Source organism: Zeus faber (assembly GCF_960531495.2).
Source record: "Zeus faber genome assembly, chromosome: 5".
In the NCBI taxonomy this organism is placed as follows: domain Eukaryota; kingdom Metazoa; phylum Chordata; class Actinopteri; order Zeiformes; family Zeidae; genus Zeus; species Zeus faber.
In genome coordinates this window covers 34,302,843-34,329,427 of record NC_137192.1, presented here as the reverse complement: position 1 = coordinate 34,329,427, position 26,585 = coordinate 34,302,843, and the positions used below count along the sequence as shown (strand labels likewise).

The window sequence follows — 26,585 nt, the reverse complement described above, 5'->3', positions numbered from 1 at the left end:
GATGGACGTCGCAAACGGTGGCGGATCACCGATCAATAACAAACCCAGAGCTATGCTGCCCAACAAGAGCAGGGGCGAGTTTCTCCGAAATCAAAGGAAGGATTCGGAGGTAAGGCGACACGGGGTCTGTCCGTGACTATACACACTTATTTGGTCGAACCATAAACGTTTGGTTCAAGGCGTTCTCTGATAGAACAGCATTAGCTGTGTTATGCTAACGGCTAGTAGCTAGTTGGGACGATTTCTCCCAAGTTGAACTTATCATGACTCACTAATGAAACAGCAGCTACTGATTCCGTGCAGATAAAACAACCAATTCAATTGAAACCAACGAATGAGATAACTGCCTACTTTGATATCGTCCGAAATGAATGTAGTTTACTGCCATAGTCAGCCCCGTGGCTTGTGTGGCTGCTCCGTCACCTGCATCAGTTATTTAAAGACCTGTTGAGAAGTTGTGAAATACGCACGGTCTGGTTTGCTATCACTCACCTGCTTTCGCTGGATCCCTTCGTGGATGAGGGTGGAGGAAGTACTCCGACCTCAACTAACCCCACTCAAAATGACTTAACTACCAATTTCCACTTTCCACACAAAAAAGGTATAGGACTGCTTCCTCCTAAATGTACTTAAGGTATTACATTTAAGTGTACATGTTATATTCAGTGACCTGATACAACACCCAATGATCCAGATTTGTCTTAGAAAGTTATTAGAGTAAAATGCATAGATATTTACTTTGATATGTAGTGGAGTTCCCGACATGAATATACTTTTAAATAGTACTTAAGTTTAGTAAGAAAGGACTTGTATCGTGTTATTTTGTTACTTTTGACAACTCTTTGACTGTCACGGTATAATCTGAACTATAGTTCTTCCATCTTTAGATGCAGTATATGCCTGCATTACACGGGGCTGTAGCTCTTACCCAAGGATCATGACAGACCACCATTTGGATCATATGTTTTAATGGCCAGTTTGTTTCAAAAACAATTGCAAACCCTTTTTATGCCAACTTTACAACTGCTTGTCAAAACTGTAATACATACATCAAATTTGTAGTTCTCAGTTTTGCTCTTTGGCACTTACAACTACTGTAGCAACTCAATTGAGAAGATAGTTTATGGTATGAATTATGAAATGATTCTTTACAGGGGCTGTCTGAATCTCCGGACCTTGAATTTGAATATGCTGATACAGACAAATGGGCTGCAGAGCTGTCAGGTATGAAGCGTCCTGTGACTTTTCTTTAATTTAATATCACTGCTACTTTGTTTTGTTCCCCTTTTGTCTATGACTTTTGTCTAATAATTTGTCTTCGTTTTTAACATACTTTCAGAGCTCTACAGTTACACAGAAGGACCAGAATTTATTATCAATAGAAAGTGCTTTGAGGATGATTTCCGAACTCATGGTATGCTGTGACATGTATTTAACTTTAAACTAACATGACTAAAAGTACTATAAAACATAGTTACAGTGATGGCGTTTGTAACCTCCATCTGGGCTGTGCCGTAGTGTCTGAGAAGAAGTGGACAGAGCTTGATGAATCTCAGCACAGAGCTCATGCCATGCGCCTGTTGGATGGCCTGGAGGTTATCGGACGGGAGAAGAGGCTGAAGGTTGCCAGAGCCATCCTCTACATGGCTCAGGGCAAGTTAACTCATCAATTAAAACCGAAGATTCTTTCACTTTGGGGGAAAAATAAAATTGTGAAGGGTCTTCTTGTTTGAGGAGGATTATCAATATGCCCCTGTTTTTCCTTGACTGCTACTCTCCAGGTACATTTGCTGAGTGCAGCTCTGAGGCTGAAGTGCAGCACTGGATGAGGTATAACATCTTCCTCCTCCTGGAGGTGGGGACCTTCTCAGCACTGGTGGAACTGCTCAACATGGAGATTGAGTATGTGGTTTTATGTCTGTGCTGCTAAATTTCCACTTACCGGGGAACGTAGTTTTATGTTTCTCATGTAATGGTGGTGGAACATTTTTTTTTGTTTTGTTTTTTTTGTAACAGCAACAGTGCGGCCTGCAGCAGTGCTGTCAGGAAGCCAGCCATCTCCCTTGCTGATAGTACAGACCTCCGGGTACTGCTGAACATAATGTACCTGATAGTGGAAACCATCCAGCAGGACGACCCGGCAGATAGGCCCGAGTGGATAGTCACAAGGGAGACCTTCAAAAGCGAACTGGGTAAATTTGAAGGGTTTATGACGAGTGCTTCGCAATATTTGAAAGCCCTGTGCCAAATTTGACTGCTCCCTCCCCTGCCTCTTTCACCCAGGTTCTCCACTGTACAACAATGAGCCAATTTCCGTCATGCTCTTTGGGATGGTCACCAAGTTCTGCAGTGGTCAGGCTCCCCACTTCCCCATGAAGAAGGTTCTGTTACTGTTGTGGAAGAGTATATTGGTAAGGGACAGGAAATATTACACCGACTGCTTTTGACAGTTCTCATCTGACTCTTACATTTAAAACACACGCAAGGTCACAAGTGAGCCTAGACTAATTTAGAAACTCCCATTTCTGTTACAGTTCACCCTTGGAGGGTTCGATCAGCTCCAGAATATAAAGGTACATAAGCGTGAGGAGCTAGGTCTGCCCCCCCTTCCAGAGGACAGCATTCGTGTTATCAGAAGCATGAGGGCAGCTTCTCCGCCCGCCTCCGCGTCTGACCTCATCGAGCAGCAACAGAAACGGGCTCGTCGTGAACACAAAGTAAGCATCGGCCCCGATCCCCGGTTTGAACCCAAGGCCCCGTGACGTTAAGCTGCATCTCATTGTGCTTCTTCATTTCAGTCCCTTATCAAACAGGACAACTTGGATGCATTTAATGAAAAGGATCCTTACAAGGCCGATGACTGCCGCGAGGAGGAGGATGACAACGACGACAACGATAACTCTATAGAGACGGAGCCGTTCCCCCTGGAAAGGGATGAGGTCATGCCTCCACCCATTCCACACCCGCCGTCAGAGAGGGTGTCCTTCCCTAAGGGTCTGCCGTGGGCCCCTAAAGTCAGGTGCACTGTTTATTTCTTGTATCAAAGATGTTTAAGGTGTTTTTTAAAGCCCCTTTCCCATATGGAATCTGTAACATTTCTGGGTGGAGGGGGGAAAAAAAAAAATCCGGCAAAGGCGGTAGCTAGTCATTCCCACGGCCTCTTTTACGGAAAAGTTCCCAATGGAGTCTGTTCCCACATAGATGACTGCTACATTACGTAATGCTCGCACGATAGGTGTTTAATATCACGTGAGACTAAGCAACCGAATCGGTTTGGTTTTCACACCAGCGCTTCGCTCCCCGACCTTCTCGGATGGTCTCGGTTCCCTCCACTGACAGAGCCCCCGTCCCCGGATGCAATAACCCTAACCCAAAGTTATTAAATCAGTGTGATCATTTTCAACCAGTCATACACTCTCTGAAGCAACATTCTCCACCCGTTCTCCATCTCCCTGTCCGCTCGTTCCTTCTCTGGTTCCGTGCTGCGGTGCAGCCGGTGGGCAAGTGAAGCACTTGTGCCCGATGCCACCGCACCCTAACTGTAAAAGACACATCTAATATATGGACGTGTTTCAGTTTCTCGTCTTTGCAGCCGAGCGCCATGTTTCGGATCAGACTGTCCATTTTATAATAATAAATATAAAACACTTTTTATGATTTATTTGGATTCGGCTCCACCCTTACTTTACGGCAATGTTACTGCTTCCTTTCCCACACACTTTCAATCACAGCCGTACCAGCAATTTCCCTGAAATGATACTAGGTCGAGAGTGTGGAAATTAACGGAACGACTTCTATGAAATATCGACACCGGCTCCTGTTCCCACATGGCTTTCAGTGCAGGTGGGAAAGGGGCTTTTGTGACTATCGAATGTAGGTTAAATGGAATTGGCAGTTGAACATCTTAAAGGGGACCTATCGTTTTGCCGTAGATAGACTGTAGGATGCGGCGTGCGATCCGCTGTGCGTTTCTCCAAATAAAACCAAAAAGGGTTTTATTTACCGAGGTTTGATGAAACAAATTACCCCTGCGTGTGTTGTCCCTATGCAGTGCCACAAGCTTGAAGCACGGCAACAAAGGTCGGAAATAACTTTTGAATTAGACTTTGTAGATCTAATATGAGTGAAGATTCGGCACCTGGTTGCTTATTTCTCACCCCAAATTTGTTCAGAAACAGATTTTGGTGGACTGTTATGATGAAATCAGTGAAAGTTAACGGACTAAATACAACGGAATCCGGAAGTGAAGCTCAAACCCCATTGGCTCACAGAAACCGGGTTTTGTGCTCACACCCCATTGGCTCACAGAACGAGGGGGCTCAGGAGGGTGGCTCCACCCCACAGAAATAGCCCGTCCTGGAACAGAATGGTTTAGAGGTGTGTTAGAATGGCTAGAATGCATCATCTGAGTGGTATTCTCAGCAAAACACTTCAACAACATGTTTTGAAGTGTTTTGTAGAAAAGGAGCATAATAGGCCCCATTCAAGTACGTAATATTTTATTTTATTCATCATGTTGTTCAAACAGGGAAAAGGACATTGAGAACTTCTTGGAATCAAGTAGAAGTAAATTCATTGGATACACACTTGGGAGGTATGTTTTGAGTGCATTATGTTTGATAGTACATTACAAGATTTGTGCCTAATGATTATGTCTACTGCAGTAGTTTATTTATCTGCGTCTCTCAGTGATACAGATACCGTTGTTGGTTTGCCAAGACCAATCCACGAGAGTATCAAGACATTGAAACAGGTATTGTGATTGTCTGATGTTACACAACATACTGTTTGTCGTCTTGAAATAATAATTTATTCTTGATCATGTTTTAATTTTTGTTTTGATACGGATTCTAAAGATAACTATTTCTCTGTATATTTTTTTTTTTCATACAGCACAAATATGTCTCCATAGCAGAGATTCAGATTTCAAAGGAGGAAGAGTTTAAAAAAACTCCCCTGTCAGGGGTAAGTTTCATATAACATATTTTGATTCAGTAATTCTGTGAAATGTCTTTCGACAAATGTGACTCTATAGACCCAACAAAGGTTCAATGTAACGCTCTAAAAGACTCTTCAGAAGCATTCTAAGAACATTTCTGAAAAAATATTCCCAAAGAACTGTATGCGACTACACACAAGGGCTTTAGCAATCTGACTGATCCCTGACACGCAGCCTAATCTTCTAAGCTTGACTGAAGTTTAATTATAATTTTATTTCCATGTGTGTTACACTTTTTGACTTCTTGTGTGTTGTCCGTCCAGGGTGAAGAGGAGGTGGAGATGTCTTCCACTGAGCTGTTGTATCAGGGTATTCTCCCCAGTTTGCCTCAGTATATGGTAATTTTGCCACAACAATTCACTTTTGTTTATCGCACCCAACAACCCTAAGGATTTTGGTAACAATGTTACATGCACACCAACACTCCAGTTCTCAACACATATGTAGATAAAATGTTGTTAAAATTTCTTTAGAAATAAAGTTATGGTTGTTTGGGGTTAAGATTTTCAAGTACAACAGTATTTGTTTGATTATAACTACTTTGACATTTATACACCCGAAGTGGCCACGATTACAGCTTCTCGGCAACATGAATGATGATGATCACTGTGTATTTGTTTTTAATTGTTTGATGTGTCTCTTAAACACCCCTCCCCCCTGTTCTAGAACTATGTAACTTCTGTGTTTGGGATAGAAACCCGGCTTTACGGCACTATGTTACTTGCTTGATGTTTGGCTCTGGTAATTACGTTATTTTTTGTTTGTTTGTTTTCGCCTGGTAAAATGTATTAAAAAAAACAAAAAAACAGATACATTTTAAACTTGCCTGTCAAATAGCCGCTAATAATGCCCGAACAAAACGTAGCTGCTCCACCTCCCCGACGGCGTGGAGGAGATGGGCCAGTGGTGCAACCGGCACCCGCACCTCAGCCGGCGCACACCGGCCCTCACTTTCATTGCGCCACGGGGTTTGTTTCACCTTCTGACTCGTACGTGCGAGCTGATCTGGCAGGCCGAGCACATCCGGTACCTAGACCAACGCTCTCTCAGTCCACGGCTCCGCAAAACAGTGAGGTCCGTTCAAGGGACGCTGTAACCTAGGCGGACATTATGTTTGAGTTTGTGACATAGGCTGTTATCGAAATGTGACCGATAAGGTTAAAATTTGTCCAGTAAAATAAATTATTTTCGGACACCGGACTAAGTTACACGACAGTGGTGTAAACTGTAGGGGCGCCAAATACCAAATACCAAAAGTGACATAGTGCTGCTTTAACACCAGATTGCGCTGCTGAAGATCCTGCTCGCCGCAGCACCAACATCCAAAGCCAAGACGGACTCCATCAACATCCTGGCCGACGTGTTGCCTGAAGAGATGCCGTAAGCAGCAAACTGCACACTCTCTTCTTGAACCTCCGAGCTCGCAGAGAGGAAATTGATTGAAAATCCAAAAATGTAATGGTCAACGACGATGACACATTTCTCCAATTAAAAAATAAATAAATAAATAAATAAATAAATAAAAAATAATAATGAATAATAAAAATTAAAAAGTTGTATAGTAGGTTTAATTAGTGTCATATGTTTGTGATCAGTTAACCAGAGAAAATGTATAGATTTGATAAAAAGTAAATAAATTGCTAATTTGATTGTGGCTAAAAGTGACGATTCCTCCGTAACCATTAAAAAGGAAGTCATCCTGTCCGTCTCACTCCACAGGACAACGGTGCTGCAGTCCATGAAACTCGGCGTTGATGTGAATCGCCACAAAGAGATCATTGTCAAGGCCATTTCTGCCATCCTCCTCCTCCTGCTCAAACACTTTAAACTCAACCACATCTACCAGGTATCACTCAGCACCGTGCTACCTTATTCATCAACAGTTTGAGTGCCAGCATGAGTTTATTGAAATGTATTCAACTTGTAGTTATTACAGCCAGTTATACATCCTTTAGTGTGAAAAAGTCTCCAGTTAGTTTTATTTTGTGGCGAGTGTTCATCAAACTTTATTATTATTGTAAATCATTTTATTGTATTATGTATGTGTCTGTGTGTTCTGCTACAGTTTGAATACATGGCTCAGCACCTGGTGTTTGCAAACTGTATCCCTCTCATTCTGAAGTTCTTTAACCAGAACATCATGTCTTACATCACAGCTAAGAACAGGTACTTTCATGTACAGTGTACTTTAAAAACACATGAACGATGGTCCTAAAGATCCATGACGAACCATAACCACTTTTTAAACTCTCATCACATTCTGTCCTTGCAGCATCTCTGTTCTCGACTTCCCTCACTGTGTGGTGCACGAGCTCCCCGAGCTGACGGCAGAGAGTCTGGTAAGATGCTGTAGAATCTACTGTGGTGGAGTAACTTGGTGAACAATTGCATTGCTTTCAAAGTTCTCATTTAAAAAAAAGTATATATATATGTTTCAGTGTTATAGGAGCAATGGACAACTTTTTTGCTTCTACTTATCATTATAAAGTTGATGTTGATTGCACAGTGTATGGCTATAGAATAATGACACCGTCGGCGTTTAGATTCGTTCCCTATAAAGCTATCACTGCATTCGGAATGCCACCGGGAAAATGATTGGTTTACGGCAGCGTGTCAACCATTAGCGGAAATGGCGGACGGTGGAATGGTCTACTCCAGGTGGATAATTAACCCTTGAATATAAAAACAAATGCTTTTTAGTGCCTTTTATCCAGAAAAACCGCAGCGCCCCCGCTTACTTGTGTTTGCTGACAGGCCAGTCCTGCCCGTTCCAATATGGCGGCGACGTTGATGTATCGCCGCTACCAGCTGAAGCCGTCAATGTGGCACCTATGTATATATGTCTATGATTGCACAACCAAAAGAAATTAAGCTGAAAATGTGACAATTTCAGTGTACCTGTTCAGTGTACAGGCTCCTTCTCTCTTATTTCCAACGTGGTGTTGATCATTGACACGGAGCTCTCTGAGCCATCGTAAAGTCTTCCGGCACAAAAGTTGTCTCTTGCACCTTTTTTAATTTGTTTTATTTTCCACAGGAAGCGGGAGACAACAATCAGTTCTGCTGGCGGAATCTGTTTTCCTGCATTAACCTGCTGAGGATCCTGAACAAACTCACCAAATGGAAGCATTCCAGGACCATGGTGAGTGGGATGGGGGTGGGGGGGTGGCAGCAGCCGTTCAGAAAACGTTCAAATGGCAAAAGTGAGTCACCGAGGCTCAACGTTCTCCTCTCAGATGCTGGTGGTGTTCAAGTCGGCTCCCATCCTGAAGAGGGCGCTGAAGGTCAAACAGGCCATGATGCAGCTCTACGTGCTCAAACTGCTCAAAGTTCAAACCAAATACTTGGGGCGTCAGTGGAGGAAGAGCAACATGAAGACCATGTCCGCCATCTACCAGAAGGTCCGCCACCGCCTCAACGACGACTGGGCCTACGGCAACGGTGAGCAGCCCTAGAACCTCCATGACACTCACACGCTGAACAATCAAGGTTTTTTTTTTGTTTTTTTGGCAATTCATTAGATAATTAAGGCGAAGAAGAGAGTACAGGCAGGGTGGAGCGGGTGGAGAAGAGTGTCCGGAGTGATCTGTGACAGAAGGGTTCCAGCCAGAGTGAAGGGGAAGGTGTACAGGACGGTAGTGAGAGCAGCCATGTTGTACAGTTTAGAGGCGGTGGCACCGACTAAAAGGCAGGTGGATGAAGTGGAGGTGGCAGAGTTGAGGATGTGGAGGTTTTCATTGGGAGGGACAAGGATGGACAGGATCAAAACGAGGACATTAGAGGCACAGCTCAGGTCGGACAGTTTGGTGGAAAAGCGAGAGAGGCCAGATTGAGATGGTTTGGACACGTGTGGAGGAGAGATGAGAGTTACATTGGGAGGAGGAGGCTGAGGGTGGAGCTGCCAGGCAAGAGGAAAAGAGGAAGCCAAGGAGAAGCTTGATGGAGGTGCTGAGGGAGGCCATGCAGGCGTAAGGTGGTGTAAGGGAGGAAGACGCACAGCACAGAAGGTGCTGGAGGCGGATGATCCGCTGTGGCGACCCCTAACGGGAGCAGCACAAAGAAGAATTCATTAGATAATTAGCCTTTGAAAGTGCATCACATTCTTGGAGTTCTACTTATCCAGTTCATATTTCTTGGAAGCGCTTCCGTCAAAGTGAGCTTGACTCGAGTGCCGTGTGTTCCTGGCAGCAGATCTGGACGCTCGCCCGTGGGACTTCCAAGCCGAGGAGTGCGCTCTGCGGGCGAACATCGAGCGCTTCAACAGCCGCCGCTACGACAAGAACCAGAGCAACCCCGACTTCCTGCCCGTGGACAACTGTCTGCAGAGCGTCCTGGGACAGAGGGTGGAGCTGCCAGAGGACTTCCAAATGAACTACGACCTCTGGCTGGAGCGGGAGGTGTTCTCCAAGCCCATTTCCTGGGAGGAGCTGCTGCAGTGAGACGCGGCCGCCGCCGACGCCCTCCCCCGGCCGCCAGCACCTGCTCTCTGACATGGAGGTGTTTTTTTTGTTTTTTTTGCTAAAGTCGTTTAAACCACGTGAAGCATTTAATGTGGTTGTCTATGGAAAGTAACTTCTTGGTCCCCTCAGAAGACGGCCAGATGTTGTCCGCTGTCCCATCGACAACTCAATCAGTCCGGTTCAGCCGTTTGATCGACAAACTAGACGCTTGAATCAATCATTGCCTTTATTGAACTCAATTTAGGATATTTTAAGATATTTATCATTACTGCAAATTCATTTCTTTATCGACCTCAATTGTATCTATATGAGTTTTCTGTTGGATTTCCTAAAAGTTTCTCCAGAACCCTCCATTTCTATTGTTGTTTTTGAATAGACTTATAATCCCATAATGCTGCCCGACCCACACCATACATATATTTGCTTTTTGTGCTACTTGGTCAGTAACTTCATCCATTTTAGCACTACATAACATCAAAATATGTTACATGAATTCTTAATATAGAAGTAAAAAAACAAAAAAAAAGGAATTATCTTTTATATTTATATACTGTAAAGTAACAGGCAGGGCTGTCAGCCGCTTGCTTGGTTTTGTGTTGCTACTTGAATTGGACTCATGTACAGTATCCACCTGAATGGTCAGTTTCTACAACTCTTATTTTGAGCCTCTGAAGCCCACATCCAGTGTGTAAACCTCCAGTAGATGGGTGCTGTGACGTGTGGAGGGCTTGGTGAGCTCTTTAAGATGATGAGAGGAGCGTGGTATTCCTCTCTTACCTCTTCGGGCTATACAGGTGTGGATTTTTTTGTTTTGACACGACACAGTGAGTGAGGTGCAGCATGAATTAATTGTGGTTTTGTACAGTTAAAGAAATTTACAAAATTTAACATATAACAATAATTATTGTTTAAAAAAAAAAGAAGAAAGAAAAAAAAAAAAAAAAAGGGCTTTACTCCTGTTGACCAGGCTGCTTTGTTGACCTTTTAGCGTTGCTATTGATTTGCGTGTCTGCATTCTTGGTGACCAAAGTGAGCGCTGCTTGCGATGCTGACTACATCATCACAAGCCTCTGGGACCACGGAGTGTGAGGTTCAACAACTTATTACAACACCAGGGTGAATTGGGCAGAGCTTATAATTAAAAAAAACGGATCTTACTGTACGTGTATGCTTGGTGTTTAACATTGAACCTTACGGTTGTATTTATGTGCTCCTCAAGCCAAACAGGATCTTTGTACTCAGCGAAATAACTTTGACGCGGAACCGAACTGAAAATTTTAATTCTTAGTTGAATTCATATTTTTTTGTTGTTGTTGTTTTTTTTTTTTTTTTTGTTTTTTTTTTTTACTATTTTTTCAACAATGGTTTGTTTGGTGTCTTGGAAGTGGCAAAGACAAAAATAAATAATCTTAATACTTATAGATTTTATCATTCTCTTTTACATTGTATGTCTTAAATATTGTAATAAAGTAATATGCCTTACCTCTCTTATTTCTATGAAAGAACTGGGATGTAATTCTCCATCTGCTTAGCATGGCTCCAGCCAAGTTTACACTCAAAACGTTGAAATATTGACTCTCTTTTCATATTCACCACTAGTCTTTGTTTTTCACAAGTACAAGCAGGGCTTAAAGGACTACCATCAGTCTGCAGCTGTACAAAAGACGTGTTTTTTATACTTGTGATAAGGCACAATCCAAAATCCTGGAGACGAGAACCGTGGCAATGTTTTCTCAGGGTTAAAAGTTCAGGCACATTTTTATTTCCTAATCATTTTATACGTGGAATTAGTCATTTTCATTTCTTGTGTCCGGAACGTTTTTATCCTTTTCTCTTACTGTACGGCTGATTTTCTCCTCCTGACAATGAACTGAGGTGTCCACATACTTGTTCATTTACCCTCCTCTTGCACTATCACGGAGGCATTGCCTCTGGTGTGGCGAAACGGCGTCAACTCCTTACTGATTATCCGGTGACCATGCATGCATTTGTGAGGCGGGGCTCGCAGCCCTGTTATGAGCCACACGCCTCCGTGAAAAGACATTTCCTCCACTAGATCTGCCTCCATAGATCCCAGTTTGGCGTCGCAGCCCGGAGTTAAACGTGGGGGATTTGAGACAAGCGAAGACGACTGGGGGTGTTCTCGTCCACCTGATGGACCCTCCGGCAGGTTGGAGCAAAAACAAAAAAAAAAGCGGTCGAGTCGGCTGATATTTTGTGAAGAATGAAATTTTATTTCTCACACAATGAGGTGACAATGACTTGAGTAACATACAGCCATGACAACGGAAGAAAGGGAAGTTATTACCGTTCAGCAGGGACACTGTGCTGGGAAGTTTGCAGCGTCCACAGCCACAAGCATCTGCACACTAAGAGGCACGCTCCCACGCACGGACACGTCCATACCCATTAATACTCCAGCACAGGAGTTACGTTTCCTTTGGATAGGTCTTCACTATTGCATCGCTAATACTATTGCTCATAACTTGCTATCCATACAAAGACTGTACCCGAGAGAGAGCGACCGTCATTAAGAAAAGGACTTTGCTCCTTTTGGATTTCAAGTGGAAAAGTGCAGTTATGTTCACATTCAATATTAATTCAACTAACATCTACTATTCAAAGTATTTGTTTTTTTTTTTTTGTTTTTTTAAGACATTCATATACTTAACATGAATCAAATTGATTTCGTTATAATTTGACTACGTTACAAATGTTTACGGACTGGAACAACAGGTGTCTCTACGCGACGCACGCATGAAGGTTTACTGCATGATCTGACTGATGACAGAACGAAACGGAGTAAAGCGATGAGCTAAGAGAGAGAGCACACACACTCGCACACCCACTCCTATAATACAATTATTATTACCTGCATCTTTTTTTGCCCCCATATATAGACAATTAGATACACAAACTACAAAAGTCTTTACAATATACAGTTAAAATATACATGAAACAAAATGAAAATATATATATATATATATATACGTGTACTGATAACCTTCATTTGATAAACTCATCATTGAAATGTACACGAACGCACACAGTAAGTATATAGCAGTATAAATATATTCTGTTTGAATCCTCAACGCTATGGCTTTTGAGTATCGTGATAAAAAAATAAATAACGTTATCTTCTAAATAAATGGAGCTTAATTCTAATCACTTTGAAACTGCAAATACATAACAGATGTGCGCAGTGCGGTTACCAGTGGCACAGTACTGACGTGTATTAATCTCTTAGAATAAGGTTTATAACCTAAACACTTGGGAGAACGAGGAGGTTGGTGAATAACAAACATGAATACGCTATAATTATGTGAACATTTGACTTGTAAATCATTGATAACGACGGAATTCACATTCGCAGCACATTCATTTGATGAAATGATCCTTTTGTGTAAGGACTGACTTTCCCTGTTATTCCCACATCAGTGACTCGCAGTGCAGCACGTTGTGTGTGTCATCACTTTGTGGACGCACACGTCATAGTTGGATCAGAAACAAGTGTCTTAGAGATTAATAACTGATCATAATATCTGACTCATCTACGATCAGTTAAGATATCTGAACAGATATTATTCCAACGTGGGACCAGTTATTCCTCAACTTCTTATGTTTTTTTTTGTTTTGTTTTTTTAACATGATCATAGTATCAGCTGTTACAAGGTCAGTGCATCTAAGTATATTATTTTTTGTTTTTCATTTTAAAGCAACATTATTTACGTTGTGCTTTAAGTCTTTAAGTAATCCCCAAATCATTTGTTCTCATGACTGTTGAGGTAAAAATATGTGCGGAAATAGTGTTATTACCATTATCTGTGCTGTTGTTTGTGCTTGGAGTGAACATTTAGTGTTTTGTGTATTTTGTGCGTTACAGTTTGTGCTCCCGCTGCAGCCGTGTGCGGTGCTTGACCGCGTGCGGTGCTTGACCGTGTGCGGTGCTTGAATGTCTGCGTGCAGAGCTTCACAGTGCAGCCGAACATTCGGAATCAAAACAATGTGCTGGCAAATTCGATGCGGTAATAGGGCTCTGCAAAATAATTGGAAAAACATTTAGTGGACTATTGTGAGGTGTGCGTGTGAAAAGTCATCACGATATCTCAGGAGTTTTCAAAGAGCCTTGCACTTGATGAATAGGCCGTCGCTTTGTTCATCAAAAACATCTGAATATGGTACATTTTTCTTTAGCTTTAAACAAAGTTAATCTTTGTACGTTTATCCGCCCAATTGAGCATGTGATTTTTTGTTATTAATCAGTTACTGATCTAATAAATGAAATAGCAGGAGATCTGCCGCTCTGGACTATAATGAAAATGTTCTATCTTCAAGTGAGCGTTCACATTTGACTCTTTGGTGGAGATTACAACAAAACTGACAGATTAAATGTGGCTTGAATTAATAATGACCTGGTTATTATGTCATATCAATCCTGAACACGGAACAATACTTGGTGGGGACATAGAAAACAGACAGAACCTGTGTGTGTGTGTGTGTGTGTGTGTGTGTGTGTGTGTGTGTGTGTGTGTGTGTGTGTGTGTGTGTGTGTGTGTGTGTGTGCTTGCAAAGGGAAATACAAAGGGATTACAGCAGCCTTATTACACAGAGCCCTCTGAACTCAGGGCTTTGAACACAAAACTAAACTTAAGAGGTATTTCCTAGGTGAGTGCATCAGTACAGTATTAAATTCAACAATGCTACTGTAGTCACACACACGCACACACACACACAATGGGGTCACTGCATAATAATACAAACATACTACACTACATTAGAATTCCTGCAGCGTGGGGGAAGTGCTCTGCCGGGGTGTTTTTTTATAAGGGTAATTTAAAAAAAAAACATGTGACACTCCGACGCAACATCCCACAATGTGTAATAATTCAGTTGCAAAACATCAATTTATACTTCTGGTCTTCCACGTGAGGTACATCCCAGTAAACTGTCTACCTGCCTATCAGAATTAAAAGAGACGTCTCACGCACATTCAGAGGCGGCTGTGACCTCAGGTACTGTACCTGTGCTGTAGTGAATTGAGAATACGTAGTAGAATTGGTCATAATGTAGTTCTGATAGTACTGCGTGGGGGGGGGGGGGGTGGATTTTAAGCTGCACTGCAGTGACCCCTACTGGAGGTTATATGTGGTTGAACTTTGACTAAAAGGAGAGAGAAAGCGAGCGAGAGAGAACAACGGAGCGGCGCTCTCGTGGCGAGGGGGTGGACAGCGATCAGTAGTCCGACTCGGGGGTGTCGGGCGTGGTCGGAGTGGTGGGGCTGATGGCGGCGTTCTGGTAGCCGGTCCCATAGCAGCTACTGGGGGACAGGGAGTTGGGGTCCGGCTGCTTGCTTCCCTGGGCGCCCAGGTACGTCCTGTGCGCAGGCAGGGCGGGGGCCGCCTCGCCGGCCTTGGCGCCCAGGATGAACCGCGTCTCGTTCTGCTCCTCCAGGTTGGACATGTCCTTCATCATGGACTTGCGGTAGGAGACGGACAGCTTGTTGGAGCCGTCCGACAGCAGGTTGAAGTGGCGGGCGATGAAGACGACGGGCAGGGGCAACATGGCCACCGCAATGAGGGCGAAGCACATGCACAGGGCCCACGGGGGGTAGCTCTGGAAGCGCTCCTGGGCCTGGAGGCGAGGAAGAGGAGGGTACACTGAATATCCAAGCTACATGGCGTGATGGACACATGCACACGCACACGCGCACTGACCAGTTCTTGGACCCAGGCGCTGTATCCCGGCGGGCTGATGGCCATCTCTATGACGGTGGCTGAGATGAGCACGATGAGACACAGCGGAGACACGTACCTCCACATGTAGAAATAAAAGGAGTGCGGCCGGAAGCCCAACATGTCCTCCAGGTCCTGCATGAACCTGGTGAAGGGAACAGGAGGTTGAGCTGCAGGTTGGGCCGCTGCCAAGGCCCCCGCCCCCCCCTTCTCCGTACCTCAGCGGCCCACTCAGGAAGTCTCACCTCTTGGTGCCGTAAATCCAGGCGACCGACACGTTTTCCAGGATGACCACTATCGTGAGCGGAAGACCGGCAGAGTAGTCGTCGAACATGGTGACGAAGTAATTCCCCGAGCGCTGAACAAACAGTAACCCACAGAAAAAGGCAAAGATGCAGCAGCCCACTGGGGACAATAGGGGGAGCAGAAAAAAAAAAGATTTGGTTAAATCCGGTAGAAAACACAAATAATATGCCGTCGCACAGAATTATTCTGCCCCGGTATAAAGTGTGTGAGAGAGGGTCAGAGAAACAGTTTGTTTGTGGTTTTTCTCTCCATCCGGTAGCACACATTTAAATCTCATGATTAAAAGGCCGCGGGCTGCCCACTGTCACCAGGGCTCACCGGTGAGGAGCTCCTTCTGGACCTTGTAGGTATCCAGGATGGGCGTGGTGATGCCCGTCATGGTGCCGATCATGCTGCCCAGGCCCAGGTTGATGAGCATGAAGAAGAACATCACCGACCAGAAGGGGGAAGCCGGGAAGTGGGTCATGGCTTCGGTGAAGGCGATGAAGGCCAGACCTGTACCCTGCACGGCCTGCGGGGGGGGAGGGAGTCTCTGAGCGCCGCTCATAAACGCCGGAACAAAAGGAAGCGAAAAAGCACGGGCGGGAGGAGGACGCACCTTGTTGAGCTCGTCCTCCAGGACACACTGCTCCAGACCCAGCTGGGAGAAGCTGCTCTCCTTCACCGCCTTGATGACGCCGTACATCTCGGCGTAGTCCGGCGTGGTCAGGTGGGAGAAGTTGACGTGCGGCGGGATCAGGTCGTGACTCAGAACGTGAGAGTTCAGGTAGCCCATGATCTTCTCGGCGTTGCTGCGGGGGGAGGAGAGAGAGAGACGGGTGTCGTCAGAGAAGTGTGGAAACCTCTTTTCCGGGTGTCAAACGTCTCCCGGGACTCAGGACTCAGGACCCGGATCTTGGCGAAAAAAACCTTTGGACCTACTCCACGACACACTTCTCGTTCATGATGTTGGCCTTGAAGCCCAGCACGGCAAACACCACCAGCGTGGCCAGAATGGACGTCAGGAAGTTGATGACGGCCACCAGCACGGCGTCAAAGTGACAGTTGTTGTCGATCTTGTTGTAGCTGGAGAAGGCGATGACGCCCCCGAAGCCCAGGCCCAGGGCGAAGAAAACCTGCGTGGCCGCCTCCCTCCACACCTGGGGCTCCAGCATCTTCTCCAGCTGAGGGGAACATACGGGAGGAGGCCGTGTCAGTGCCTGTTTGACTCGGGGGGGGGGGGGGTTAGGGCTAGGGGGGGGGGCTCAAACGGTTTCCATCCCACCTTGGGGGTGAACATGTGGGCGATGCCATCGATGGAGCCCTTCAGCATCAAACCCCGAACCAGGAAGCAGAAAAGCACCAGGTAGGGGAAGAGAGAGCTGAAGTACATCACCTGTGGAAGGGGAGAGGAGAATATACAGTGACCAATCACTGGAGAAAAATGTCCAAAAAAGATGCCGAAATTGAGAAGCGTTAAATGGAGGATATATTGCAATATATCGAAATAACACTGTAGAATATGTAATTACTTAGTAAGTACATAGTCTTAGTTCATATGTTACACCGTATACATCCATTACGATAGTTTATCCTGTGCATAGTATCACATTTTGTATATTCTGTATTTTTCTTACATCTATTTAGCTATTTCAGTTTTTTTATTTGATGGCAATTTGCGTTGATTTAATTGAATCATTATTTTATTTCTCCTTCAGACTTTTAAGCTTTTTAATGCTAATCCTCGTCAGTCCTCCCCGTGTCAGATTGCTTCCGTGCGAAAATGTCCCTAATAAACGGATTGTGATCCAGGTTCCGGAGCAACGGAAAACCAGCGACTACCAGGGGCCGCCTCCGCAGTGAGGTTACTCATCAGCACGGCCCCCCTGTACCGCCGCCCCTCTTCGGCCCCACGCTCCCGGTACCTTCCCCGAGGAGGCGATGCCTTTGATGACGGCCAGACAGACGATGATCCAGGCCACCAGCAGGGACAGGGTCATCTTGACGTTGAGCCCGCCGCTCTCTGCGATGGTGCTGGTGGTGTTGAGCGTCTGGCGGTACCAGAAGTAGGTGGTGGCCGAGCTTTTGTCGCATTCCGGCTCCACGACTGCAGAGGGAGGGAGGGAGGGAGGGAGGGAGGGGCCACGACGGAGGAGATGCCGGGCGGGGATTTGAGTGAAGGGAGAGGGGGACGGGGAATACAATGTTGTTTGCTGAGGGTCGTGACACTCACAGATATTAGTGAACTGAACAAGGTCGGCCTCCTGCTTGGCGTGCGGAGCGTGACTGAGACCTTTTCTTACATTTTTATTTTTATCACGTTTAACGCTTCAACCTTGAGGGGGGGGGGGGGGGGGGTGGTGATTCATGCCCGTGGTTTGGTGCACAGCAACAAGGGCTTCCTCACCTGTTACTGCAGAGGTGGGAAACTGCTCCTGACACACACGCACACACTGTGTTATGATTTCACTTACTAGCCAGAGTTCCATTCTTTATAATCGGGCATTCGCTCCAAGGCAGAGGGTACTGGAAGGACTGGAAGAAGTAGAAGATGCTCCAGCCAATGATCACATTGTAGTAGAGACCCACAAAGCCACACACCTGCAGGTACAGATATTTACAATACACATTGTTAGTCGATGAGGGTTTCATTTAAATTTTTACTTCAATAAAATAATAAGATCATTTATTAATTTATTATGTATTTGTCTATTTATTTAATTGTTATTTTTTTAACTGCGCATGTACAAGTGTTAAGTCTCACGAATGGTGCATTGTACAAAAGTTATGCTGTTAATTGTATCCCTTTCAGAGAGAAAATACACAAAAATACGAGACCGAATATGACACTGAATTATGTTAAAAAAAAGACCAATATAAAAACAAAAATGAATACATTAATTAAAAAAACCTCCATCATAATAACAATTATTTCTGCATCACTGCTGCTATCCTCTATGTGACTTCATTCGATTTAGGCCCCATGCTTTGGTCCCATGCTGATGCCGAGCTTCAATGCCAGCGATGACATTCAGTCTCTAAATAAGGTCGGGGGAAAGCATGAATTATTGAAGCCCTCTCTTTCAGCGGTTTCCACTGTGATCTTTCACGGGATATTTTTAGCCGCTTCTGCACCAGCCGTGTTAGGCTGAAAAAGAAAAAAAATAAATAAAGAGGCTAACTTTCATGGAGGAGTGAAATGGAGGCGACGAGGGACGTTGGAACGGTCCTCAAACGGGCGGCGCTATCGCTTGCCGGGATTGGAGAACCCACATTCAGAGAGCAGCTGCGACGTGAAAGCCCCGCTGCAACCTACCATCAAACTGGACACTCCGATCCCCCCCAGACGGGGACACACGTAGTTCCACACCCCGATGCTCCCGCGCCGGACCTTCTGGCCCACCGCCAGCTCCAGGAAGAAGAGCGGGATGCCGATGATGATGAGGAGGATGAAGTAGGGGACCAGATAGGCGCCTGGAAGGCAGGAAAGCCGGCTCAGTCATTCAGGGAAAGACACAGCCGTGAACATCGGCGCTTTGTTCCTCCGTCCTTGGACTGGAGCGTCCTGGCTGAATCCCTGCCCCTCTCCCCCTCTGCTGAGTCACCCAGATGCACCGGTGGGCTCCTGTTACCATCCACTAGAATCAAACCCAATCCCATCTATGCCACGGCTTCACAGGATCCTAATCTGGATTAAATCCATCCCCAACCCTTTAAGGAAGTCAGGGTTATTTCGTTTCACCACACCTCGCCGCCTCTTACTGAGCAACCTAGTTACGGGTGGCCGGTGTTTGCCAAGCAGGATTTGCAAAATCCTGGACTCTTTATCCAGGCAGATGTTTGCTTACATGGGGCCCGAACTGTTGATCCTCTGTTTAAATTATAGTCTTTTAACCAGAACGCTCTCCCTCCACTATGGGCAGCAGCAAAGCGCGTGGCCTACTCCATTTTAATCTATTGTTTAATGTATTTTTTCAGTGCACTCAAGGATATTAATGAGAAGTTTTGGTAGAATATTAGTAAAACAGCTTCAAAATGCAAATAATACCTGAATATATTGCCATAGTCTCTTAACATATTGGATGTGTTATTTTGGGGGGTAAAAAACGCATGCATGTTTATTAGTGCTGCATATCATGTTACGTTCATATTACAAATTATTTTCTGATACAGCAAATAACATGAAAAGACATTTTAATGTCCAAATAATTCAATTTTTCACTTCACTCTGCAGAGTGCTACAAAACGTGTTTTTCCTTCCAGATAACTCTCTTTTAACAATACAAAATGAAAGGCAAGCACGTTAGAATTTAACATTTTTCTTCCTTCGTGGTGAGCGGAGAGTGTGGCCATCGTCCACCAAGTCAAACCAACTTCAACTTGAACAAGTTGCTGCCAGAATAAGTCTCACATTTGCATAATAATCAGGAGAACTCCAAACCGCGTTATTCCCACTCTTAGCCAGATGAAGCCGACTGCATCTCCATGTTTATTCGTGAATTTCATCCGATTTATGGCGTTATAATGACGTCTATATTTGTCCCCTTCCTGCTTAATCCGGCGGGGACTTAATCAGGAGGCAAGTGTGTTTGATGCGCGGGGGCTGAGTCATCAAGCCGCACGCGGAAACGTACGGCGTGTACTAATATTACAACGTCAGAAGTAACAACTACTTTGAGGAACAAGCGGGCTCTTAGCGTCGTGCTCTCCAGCACTTCATCGCTGCTACACCAATATGGCGTTGACATATTAGGGGAGGAGCGACGAGGCGCGGCTATATTTAGACCGGAGCGGGACGGGGGGGTCGGCACAGAACATTTGCCGAAGTTTTGGGCCCCTGCCAGCGTCGTCAGGCCGGCTGACAAACACCGTGACCCCTCAACCGAAACCCATCGCTCCGAGGCTTTCTGCACCAGCTCCAAAGTAAGACGCGAGACAGAGAGGGACGTGGACCAGGTGTTAAAACAGAAGGTGTAACTGACCGGGGCCGTGGGGAGGAGCGATGACCGTCCCACGTCCCAGACTTTGTTATGCGGTTGCAATTGGCCGTCGGGTTGTAAATGAAAGGGTGAAACATTGTCACTCAACCTGACGGAATTGGATATAGACACTAAGCGGCGCGGTGGCACAGTGCTGCCTCGCAGCAAGAAGGTGCTGGGTTCGATTCCCGCCTGGGGCACTGTTGGCGCCGCGCTCCGGCGGGTTATCTCCCGATGAGGGGCCTTTCTGTGTGGAGCTTGCATGTTCTCCCCGTGCTCACGTGGGGTTTTCCTCCTTGTAAGGGCCCCTACTAAAAAGCATGCACAGCATCGTCGTCCGACCAGCGATGGACACTTGGAATTGGCCCCCGGCTGCGTTGCTGTGTGGTGCCCACTGCTCCTGGCTCCAGGATGCATGTGCTGTGGTGTGTGTGTGGGTCAAACGAAGAATCTTCTGACCGCGGCCGGATATCGATTCATCATGAACACGGGATTTCCGGCTACGATGCAGACGGGCTCACAACAAAAGTGCTTCTCCGGTTACCCGGCAGAAGCAGATAAATGAGCGTCGCGACAGAGCTCATCCATTTTTCAAAGGTCTCCTCCTTGTTGACCGGGGCGTCAGCGCGGTCGTGATCAATAGCGCGGCTTTATATAGATCTTGCTCCTGTCGCCGCGCTGTGGATCCCTAGGACAGGAGTCACAGGCGAGCGAGCAGCCACTCATCACACGGGAAGATATACACGGATCTCGTAGATCTGTCTGAGGCCTCTCGACTACGAATGCGTGTTCTCTTCACGTGTTCTCTTCACGTGTTCTCTTAATGCGTGTTCTCTTCATGTGTTCTCTTCATGTGTTCTCTTCATCTGTTCTCTTAATGCGTGTTCTCTTAATGCGTGTTCTCTTCACGTGTTCTCTTCATCTGTTCTCTTAATGCGTGTTCTCTTAATGCGTGTTCTCTTCACGTGTTCTCTTCATCTGTTCTCTTAATGCGTGTTCTCTTAGTGCGTGTTCTCTTCATGTGTTCTCTTCACGTGTTCTCTTCACGTGTTCTCTTCACGTGTTCTCTTCATCTGTTCTCTTAATGCGTGTTCTCTTCATGTGTTCTCTTCATGTGTTCTCTTCACGTGTTCTCTTCACGTGTTCTCTTCATCTGTTCTCTTAATGCGTGTTCTCTTAATGCGTGTTCTCTTCATGTGTTCTCTTCATGTGTTCTCGTAACGTGTTCTCTTCATGCGTTCTCTTTATGCGTGTTCTCTTCATGTGTTCTCTTCACGTGTTCTCTTCATGTGTTCTCTTAATGTGTTCTCTTCATGTGTTCTCTTAACGCATTCTCTTCATGTGTTCTCTTCATGTGTTCTCTTCATGTGTTCTCTTCATGTGTTCTCGTAACGTGTTCTCTTCATGCGGTCTCTTTATGCGTGTTCTCTTCATGTGTTCTCTTCACGTGTTCTCTTAATGTGTTCTCTTAACGTGTTTTCTTCATGTGTTCTCTTCATGTGTTCTCTTAACGCATTCTCTTCATGTGTTCTCTTCATGTGTTCTCTTCATGTGTTCTCTTAAAGTTCTCTTGCATGATCTCTGAACCCCACGTCTCACACAGCTCGAGTTCCATTCTTTCCAACATAAATAACTCTGTTTAACATCCGCTCTTGGAAAATAAAGGACGGGCTCGTCACTACTTTAGGGCTACAACGGCACGTCACGCCGGCAGTGATTCTCAACGAGGGGGCCCGGGGACCACCCGGGTGGTCCTTCCAGAGCCTCGAGAGGTCCCTGGCAAAATGATCAGTTGGTTTAATGTCACCGTCATGCGAGACGTTAGTGCCGTTAGAATGTGGAATGAGAATTTAGAACAAGGACCCCATCACCACGACATCATAGCAATAAATGATCTCAAACAGGCTCTGTGGCCTAATGCGTTTCAAATTATATATGAAAAAGGTTGAGAACCACTGCTCTAAGGTACGCTCACCGTACCCTCGGCACGGCACCGGTTTGTAGTTGTCCAGCTCTGATGACAAATTTGTGCCTCGCTGGTAAAAAAAAACAACCGGTGCCAACCCTGCGGTGACCAAGCCTTTGCGCCCCTGAAGCGGCTTTATCCTCCAAGGGCGTCTGCAAACACGTCAGCCACAGGAGGGACAACGGCGTCCGACTCACCTCCTCCGTTTTTTTGGCACAGGTAGGGGAAGCGCCACACATTTCCAAGGCCTACGGAGAAGCCCACCTGCGCCAGGATGTACTGCAGCTTGCTGTTCCACGCCGGGCGACCGTCGTTCTCCGGGACGTCCAGCTGCGGGACCTTCCTCCCCCCCGCCGCCGCCGCCGCCGCCGCCGCCGCGCCCACGTTCAGGCTGCTGCTCTTGTAGTCCAGCGGCTGCTCGTGGGCGAGCAGGTCGGCCACGGACTCGGTGACGTGCTCATGGCCTTGCTCGTGCTGCGTCACCTTGCTGTTCTTACGCATCGGGGAAAACGCCGGGGGGCCAGGGGGGAAAGCTGGGAATTTGGGGGAGGGATGGCGAGAGAGAGAGAGAGATAGAGAGAGAGAGAGAGAGGTCTGCAGAAACAGAGAGAATGGAATAGTGTAGAGTGACGCTGGAGGAGCGGTTCTATGCCACAGAGAGCGAAGGAAGGGGCTCGAACCCAGTTCAGTTCTGGTCCTGCATCAAAGACACAGAGGAGACAAATCATTACTTTTTACATCGCTGCTTGTTTTTCAAAAACTATATTTTTTTAACAACATTTGTGTTAAATATTGTGTTTGGTTTTTTTTAACCTGCCAGAGCGGTCCTTCAATAAGGCTTCAGATTACAGTCGAGCCACCGACACAATCACTCTCCCATTTAAAGCTTGTTTATGCTTCTCAGAAGACGCTGACTCGGAGCGCCTTTATCTCTGCAGGCGTCACGTCAGGAGATGTATTTGCCACAGCGTGGAGGAGCTGGAGGACAAGTGACTTTTGGCCAGAGGAGAAACACAAATGAAACTCACTGTCTTGCGGTAATACTCAAATAAAAGGGCGCATGATGCAGTTAAAAAAGGGTTTGGTTTGAATATTTGCAATGAGCTGAATAAGATGAATCCCCCTCCCCTCTGTTTATTTATGTTCAGTCAACAGCTCTGTGTGTGGAGCCCGGCTGTTTTCGATCAACTTGCGCCAATCGGCATGTCCCCTTTTAATATCCACGACATTGATTACATAGATTACGTATAAGTAAAATAAAATACAGAAAAATAAAAGTGCAAGTAGGCTACATCGAAAACATGACGCAATGACACTTGGATAAGTTATTTCATCATTTCCAAGCTGGAAAGACCCAATCGAATGATATGCGGCGCAGATTGATACAACTTTTTCTCCCAAAAAATTCTCAATCCGACAAATTGTTTCACTTCATTTCCCTGCCCTGCATGGGAGCTTAACTTTAGGGAAGTTTTTTTTGTTCCCCCCCCCCCCCCCCCTGTAAATCCCCTAATCCCCTGAAGCCCTGCACCAGCATCCTCACCCCTCTTTCAGCGAGAGGTTGGTTCGACCCAAACGTAATGTCGGAAGCGAGCAGGAGGCTCTGTGTGATGAACCACAGTCATGTGGTCCTCCTGATCCAACATCCCGAGCCCAAGCCTCATTATTTATTGAGTCGTGTCTCTGATCCAAAAATAAAAATAAAAAAATAAAGAGAGAGAGAGCGAGATCTACCAGACACTGAATCCAAATAGAAAAGTCTCGTTTGGGATCCCTAGGGGTCGGCATCCCACGCCGGAGACGAAAACACTGCTCGAAAAATGATGATGGACTGAACTGCAGAACATTGCGTTAATTATTTAACCCTAACCCGAATTCCATTTAGGTGTAAGGTTAGAGATGGTTAGGGTTAGGTTAGGGTGTCATCCATGTCCAATGGGACATTTTTCAGACTATTGGGGTTTGGGAATAATGGGCCGTCGGAACAATGGCATGGCACTGCCAATAGTGGGCATGAAGTCATCCACTGTTCATGGGTAATATCCAAATAAATTCCAAAAAACTTGAACTTATTTCAAAGCCTTTGAGAGCCGTGTACTATAATTCCATGACATGTCTGGCGTACACAAGAGCCAAAAAGCCACCATTCCCAGCCTACGTTTGGCAAACGTTGTTGTTTTTGGTAAACAAAGAGCATCCCCCGTGCGTGGGGGCCATCTCTACGTGCAGATGATTTCCTACATCACAACAGATTCCCTCCCGAGCATGACATAGTCAGTGCACGATGCAGTAATCCATCCCCATTCACAAGTTGCACAGGGAACCTCATCCTAATCCTATGTGATTTAAACCTCTCAACCTCCCACTGTAGCCTGCAAGGCACGTCCAGCGCACACTGGAGAAGAATGACGACGCAGCCAGCCCCACCAATAACCCTGACCAAACAAAGCTGCTCAGCTTTCCACAGGACATCTGAAGCATCTGAAAGAATGATGCAATTATATACAGTGCACGCCACCACACGAAAAAAAAAGCATGGGCACTGTCATACCTTCATAGAAATAAAGGGGGACTTTGTGTTTTCTGAAGTAATCCCTTTCCCCCTCGTAGATTAGGTTTAAATCCGCGTTTGAGTATGATCGTGTGAGAGGACTATTACGTGGATGTGCCTATCATGCCAAAGAGAACATTACATTACATTTAGCAGACGCTTTTATCCAAAGCGACTTACAATTATTTAAACACCGACGGACGCAGCCATCAGGAGCAATTAGGGGTTAAGTGTCTTGCTCAAGGACACTACAGCATGCTAGCAGGAGGAGCCTGGGATCCAACCCGCAACTTTTAGATTACTAGACCACCAGCTCTACCTCCTGAGCTACCATCCCAAGAGAGAAGGTTGCAGCGGGAAGCCAACAATGGTTTCAGAAACATGGCCGCCCCTCATGCACGCATTACTGTGCCTTCATTATGCGATATTCCTCATCTCATCATTTGATTGATTTAAATAATTCCGATGGCCCATTTCTTCCCTCTATAAACTGTATAGATGATTGTAATGTAATTGCTCGCGGGGAGTTAACCCGAGCTATACTCATACTACATGGAAGCAGAAAGTGGGCACTTACTTTGATGAATGGTTTTAGCTCAAAATATCTGCTGCGTGTTTATTATAGGAAAGGGATAATTGCGAAGAAAATATAATGTTGAGCCTTAAATGGAAAACCTCCTGAAAACCAGCACAAGAAAGCACAGATGGAAGCAAAATAGCAATGCCTATACATTGCACTGCTTGCATATGAAGTCCTCATAAAGTAAATTATCAAGTTAATTCTTCCTGGATCTGAATTTCAGTGTGAATGCAAAAACAGCAATGACATACCAGTGCGTGCATGACTGGCAAGGCTTCATCTATGAAGGCAAGCATCATAAGAACACATCCTTCTGTACAGTATTTCAACATTGGGGAGTCATTGGCCATTCAATTTCCTGAAGGATTCGCTCAAAAGCACTCAACTCTACAAAGTTGCCTTTAAAAAAATAAAGCTGACGCCTAACCGCAATCAAATAAAACTTTATTGTAATTATAATAAACACTACGTGGCATTGGGCTCTTATTGTCTCGCCTCTCTTCGTGGTGATGAGCGTCATATTCTGCCTGGGCGCGCACTGTCTTTCTGCTGCTCTATTATGAATGGCGACTCCAAAATACACACACTCAAGGTCAAATACAAACGTGTGATTCGCGATCCTGGTGTTTCACGGCATCAAAACATAGCTCTCACATGGGATAAAGTATTTTTTTTTTTCCTTGCGCAAATTCCACACAGTTATTCACGAGTACTTTAAAATGACAAGCGATGGAAGGAGCGCACGCCGCAGGCTACAGGGCACCAGTCAGATGGATTTAAACGCTTTTTTTTTTTTTAATCTGCAAAAAGTTCTGCGAAAATTCCCGCCCGCACTACGCTCCGCTGAAATAACCTCTGCGCGGGTGACAGCGCGTCCCCACGCCCCACGCGAGCCGCGCCGCTCACCGCCGCTCGTCCAGCGACGTCCACGACGGTGGAGTCGGAGCGTCTCCTCACAGCGTCCCGTCCGGAGGAGTCAGGTCCGGAGGAGTCAGGTCCGGAGGAGTCAGGTCCGGAGGAGTCAGGTCCGGAG

At 45.7% G+C, this 26,585-nt stretch overlaps 2 protein-coding genes across 2 annotated transcripts; one reads left to right on the top strand and one right to left on the bottom strand.

Annotated features, from left to right (window-relative positions):
- strip1 (striatin interacting protein 1) lies at positions 1-10,932 on the top strand. Its single transcript, XM_080000717.1, has 20 exons — positions 1-109; positions 1,155-1,224; positions 1,340-1,414; positions 1,519-1,653; positions 1,782-1,902; positions 2,017-2,192; positions 2,284-2,411; positions 2,535-2,717; positions 2,799-3,019; positions 4,529-4,594; positions 4,690-4,753; positions 4,894-4,965; positions 5,263-5,337; positions 6,282-6,379; positions 6,719-6,845; positions 7,065-7,165; positions 7,272-7,338; positions 8,037-8,141; positions 8,236-8,440; positions 9,191-10,932. Exons 1-20 carry the CDS (start codon positions 2-4, stop codon positions 9,436-9,438), a joined length of 2,445 nt encoding a protein of 814 aa, XP_079856843.1. The 5' UTR covers position 1; the 3' UTR covers positions 9,439-10,932.
- A 3,630-nt stretch (positions 10,933-14,562) lies between these two features.
- LOC307229922 (sodium-dependent neutral amino acid transporter SLC6A17-like) lies at positions 14,563-26,585 on the bottom strand. The gene is made up of 12 exons (XM_080000049.1): positions 26,459-26,585; positions 22,619-23,118; positions 18,793-18,950; positions 17,951-18,077; positions 17,402-17,583; positions 16,762-16,872; positions 16,419-16,660; positions 16,096-16,288; positions 15,816-16,008; positions 15,437-15,596; positions 15,174-15,336; positions 14,563-15,090 (listed from the first exon to the last, which is right to left on the bottom strand). Exons 2-12 carry the CDS (start codon positions 22,920-22,922, stop codon positions 14,692-14,694), a joined length of 2,232 nt encoding a protein of 743 aa, XP_079856175.1. The 5' UTR covers positions 22,923-23,118; positions 26,459-26,585; the 3' UTR covers positions 14,563-14,691.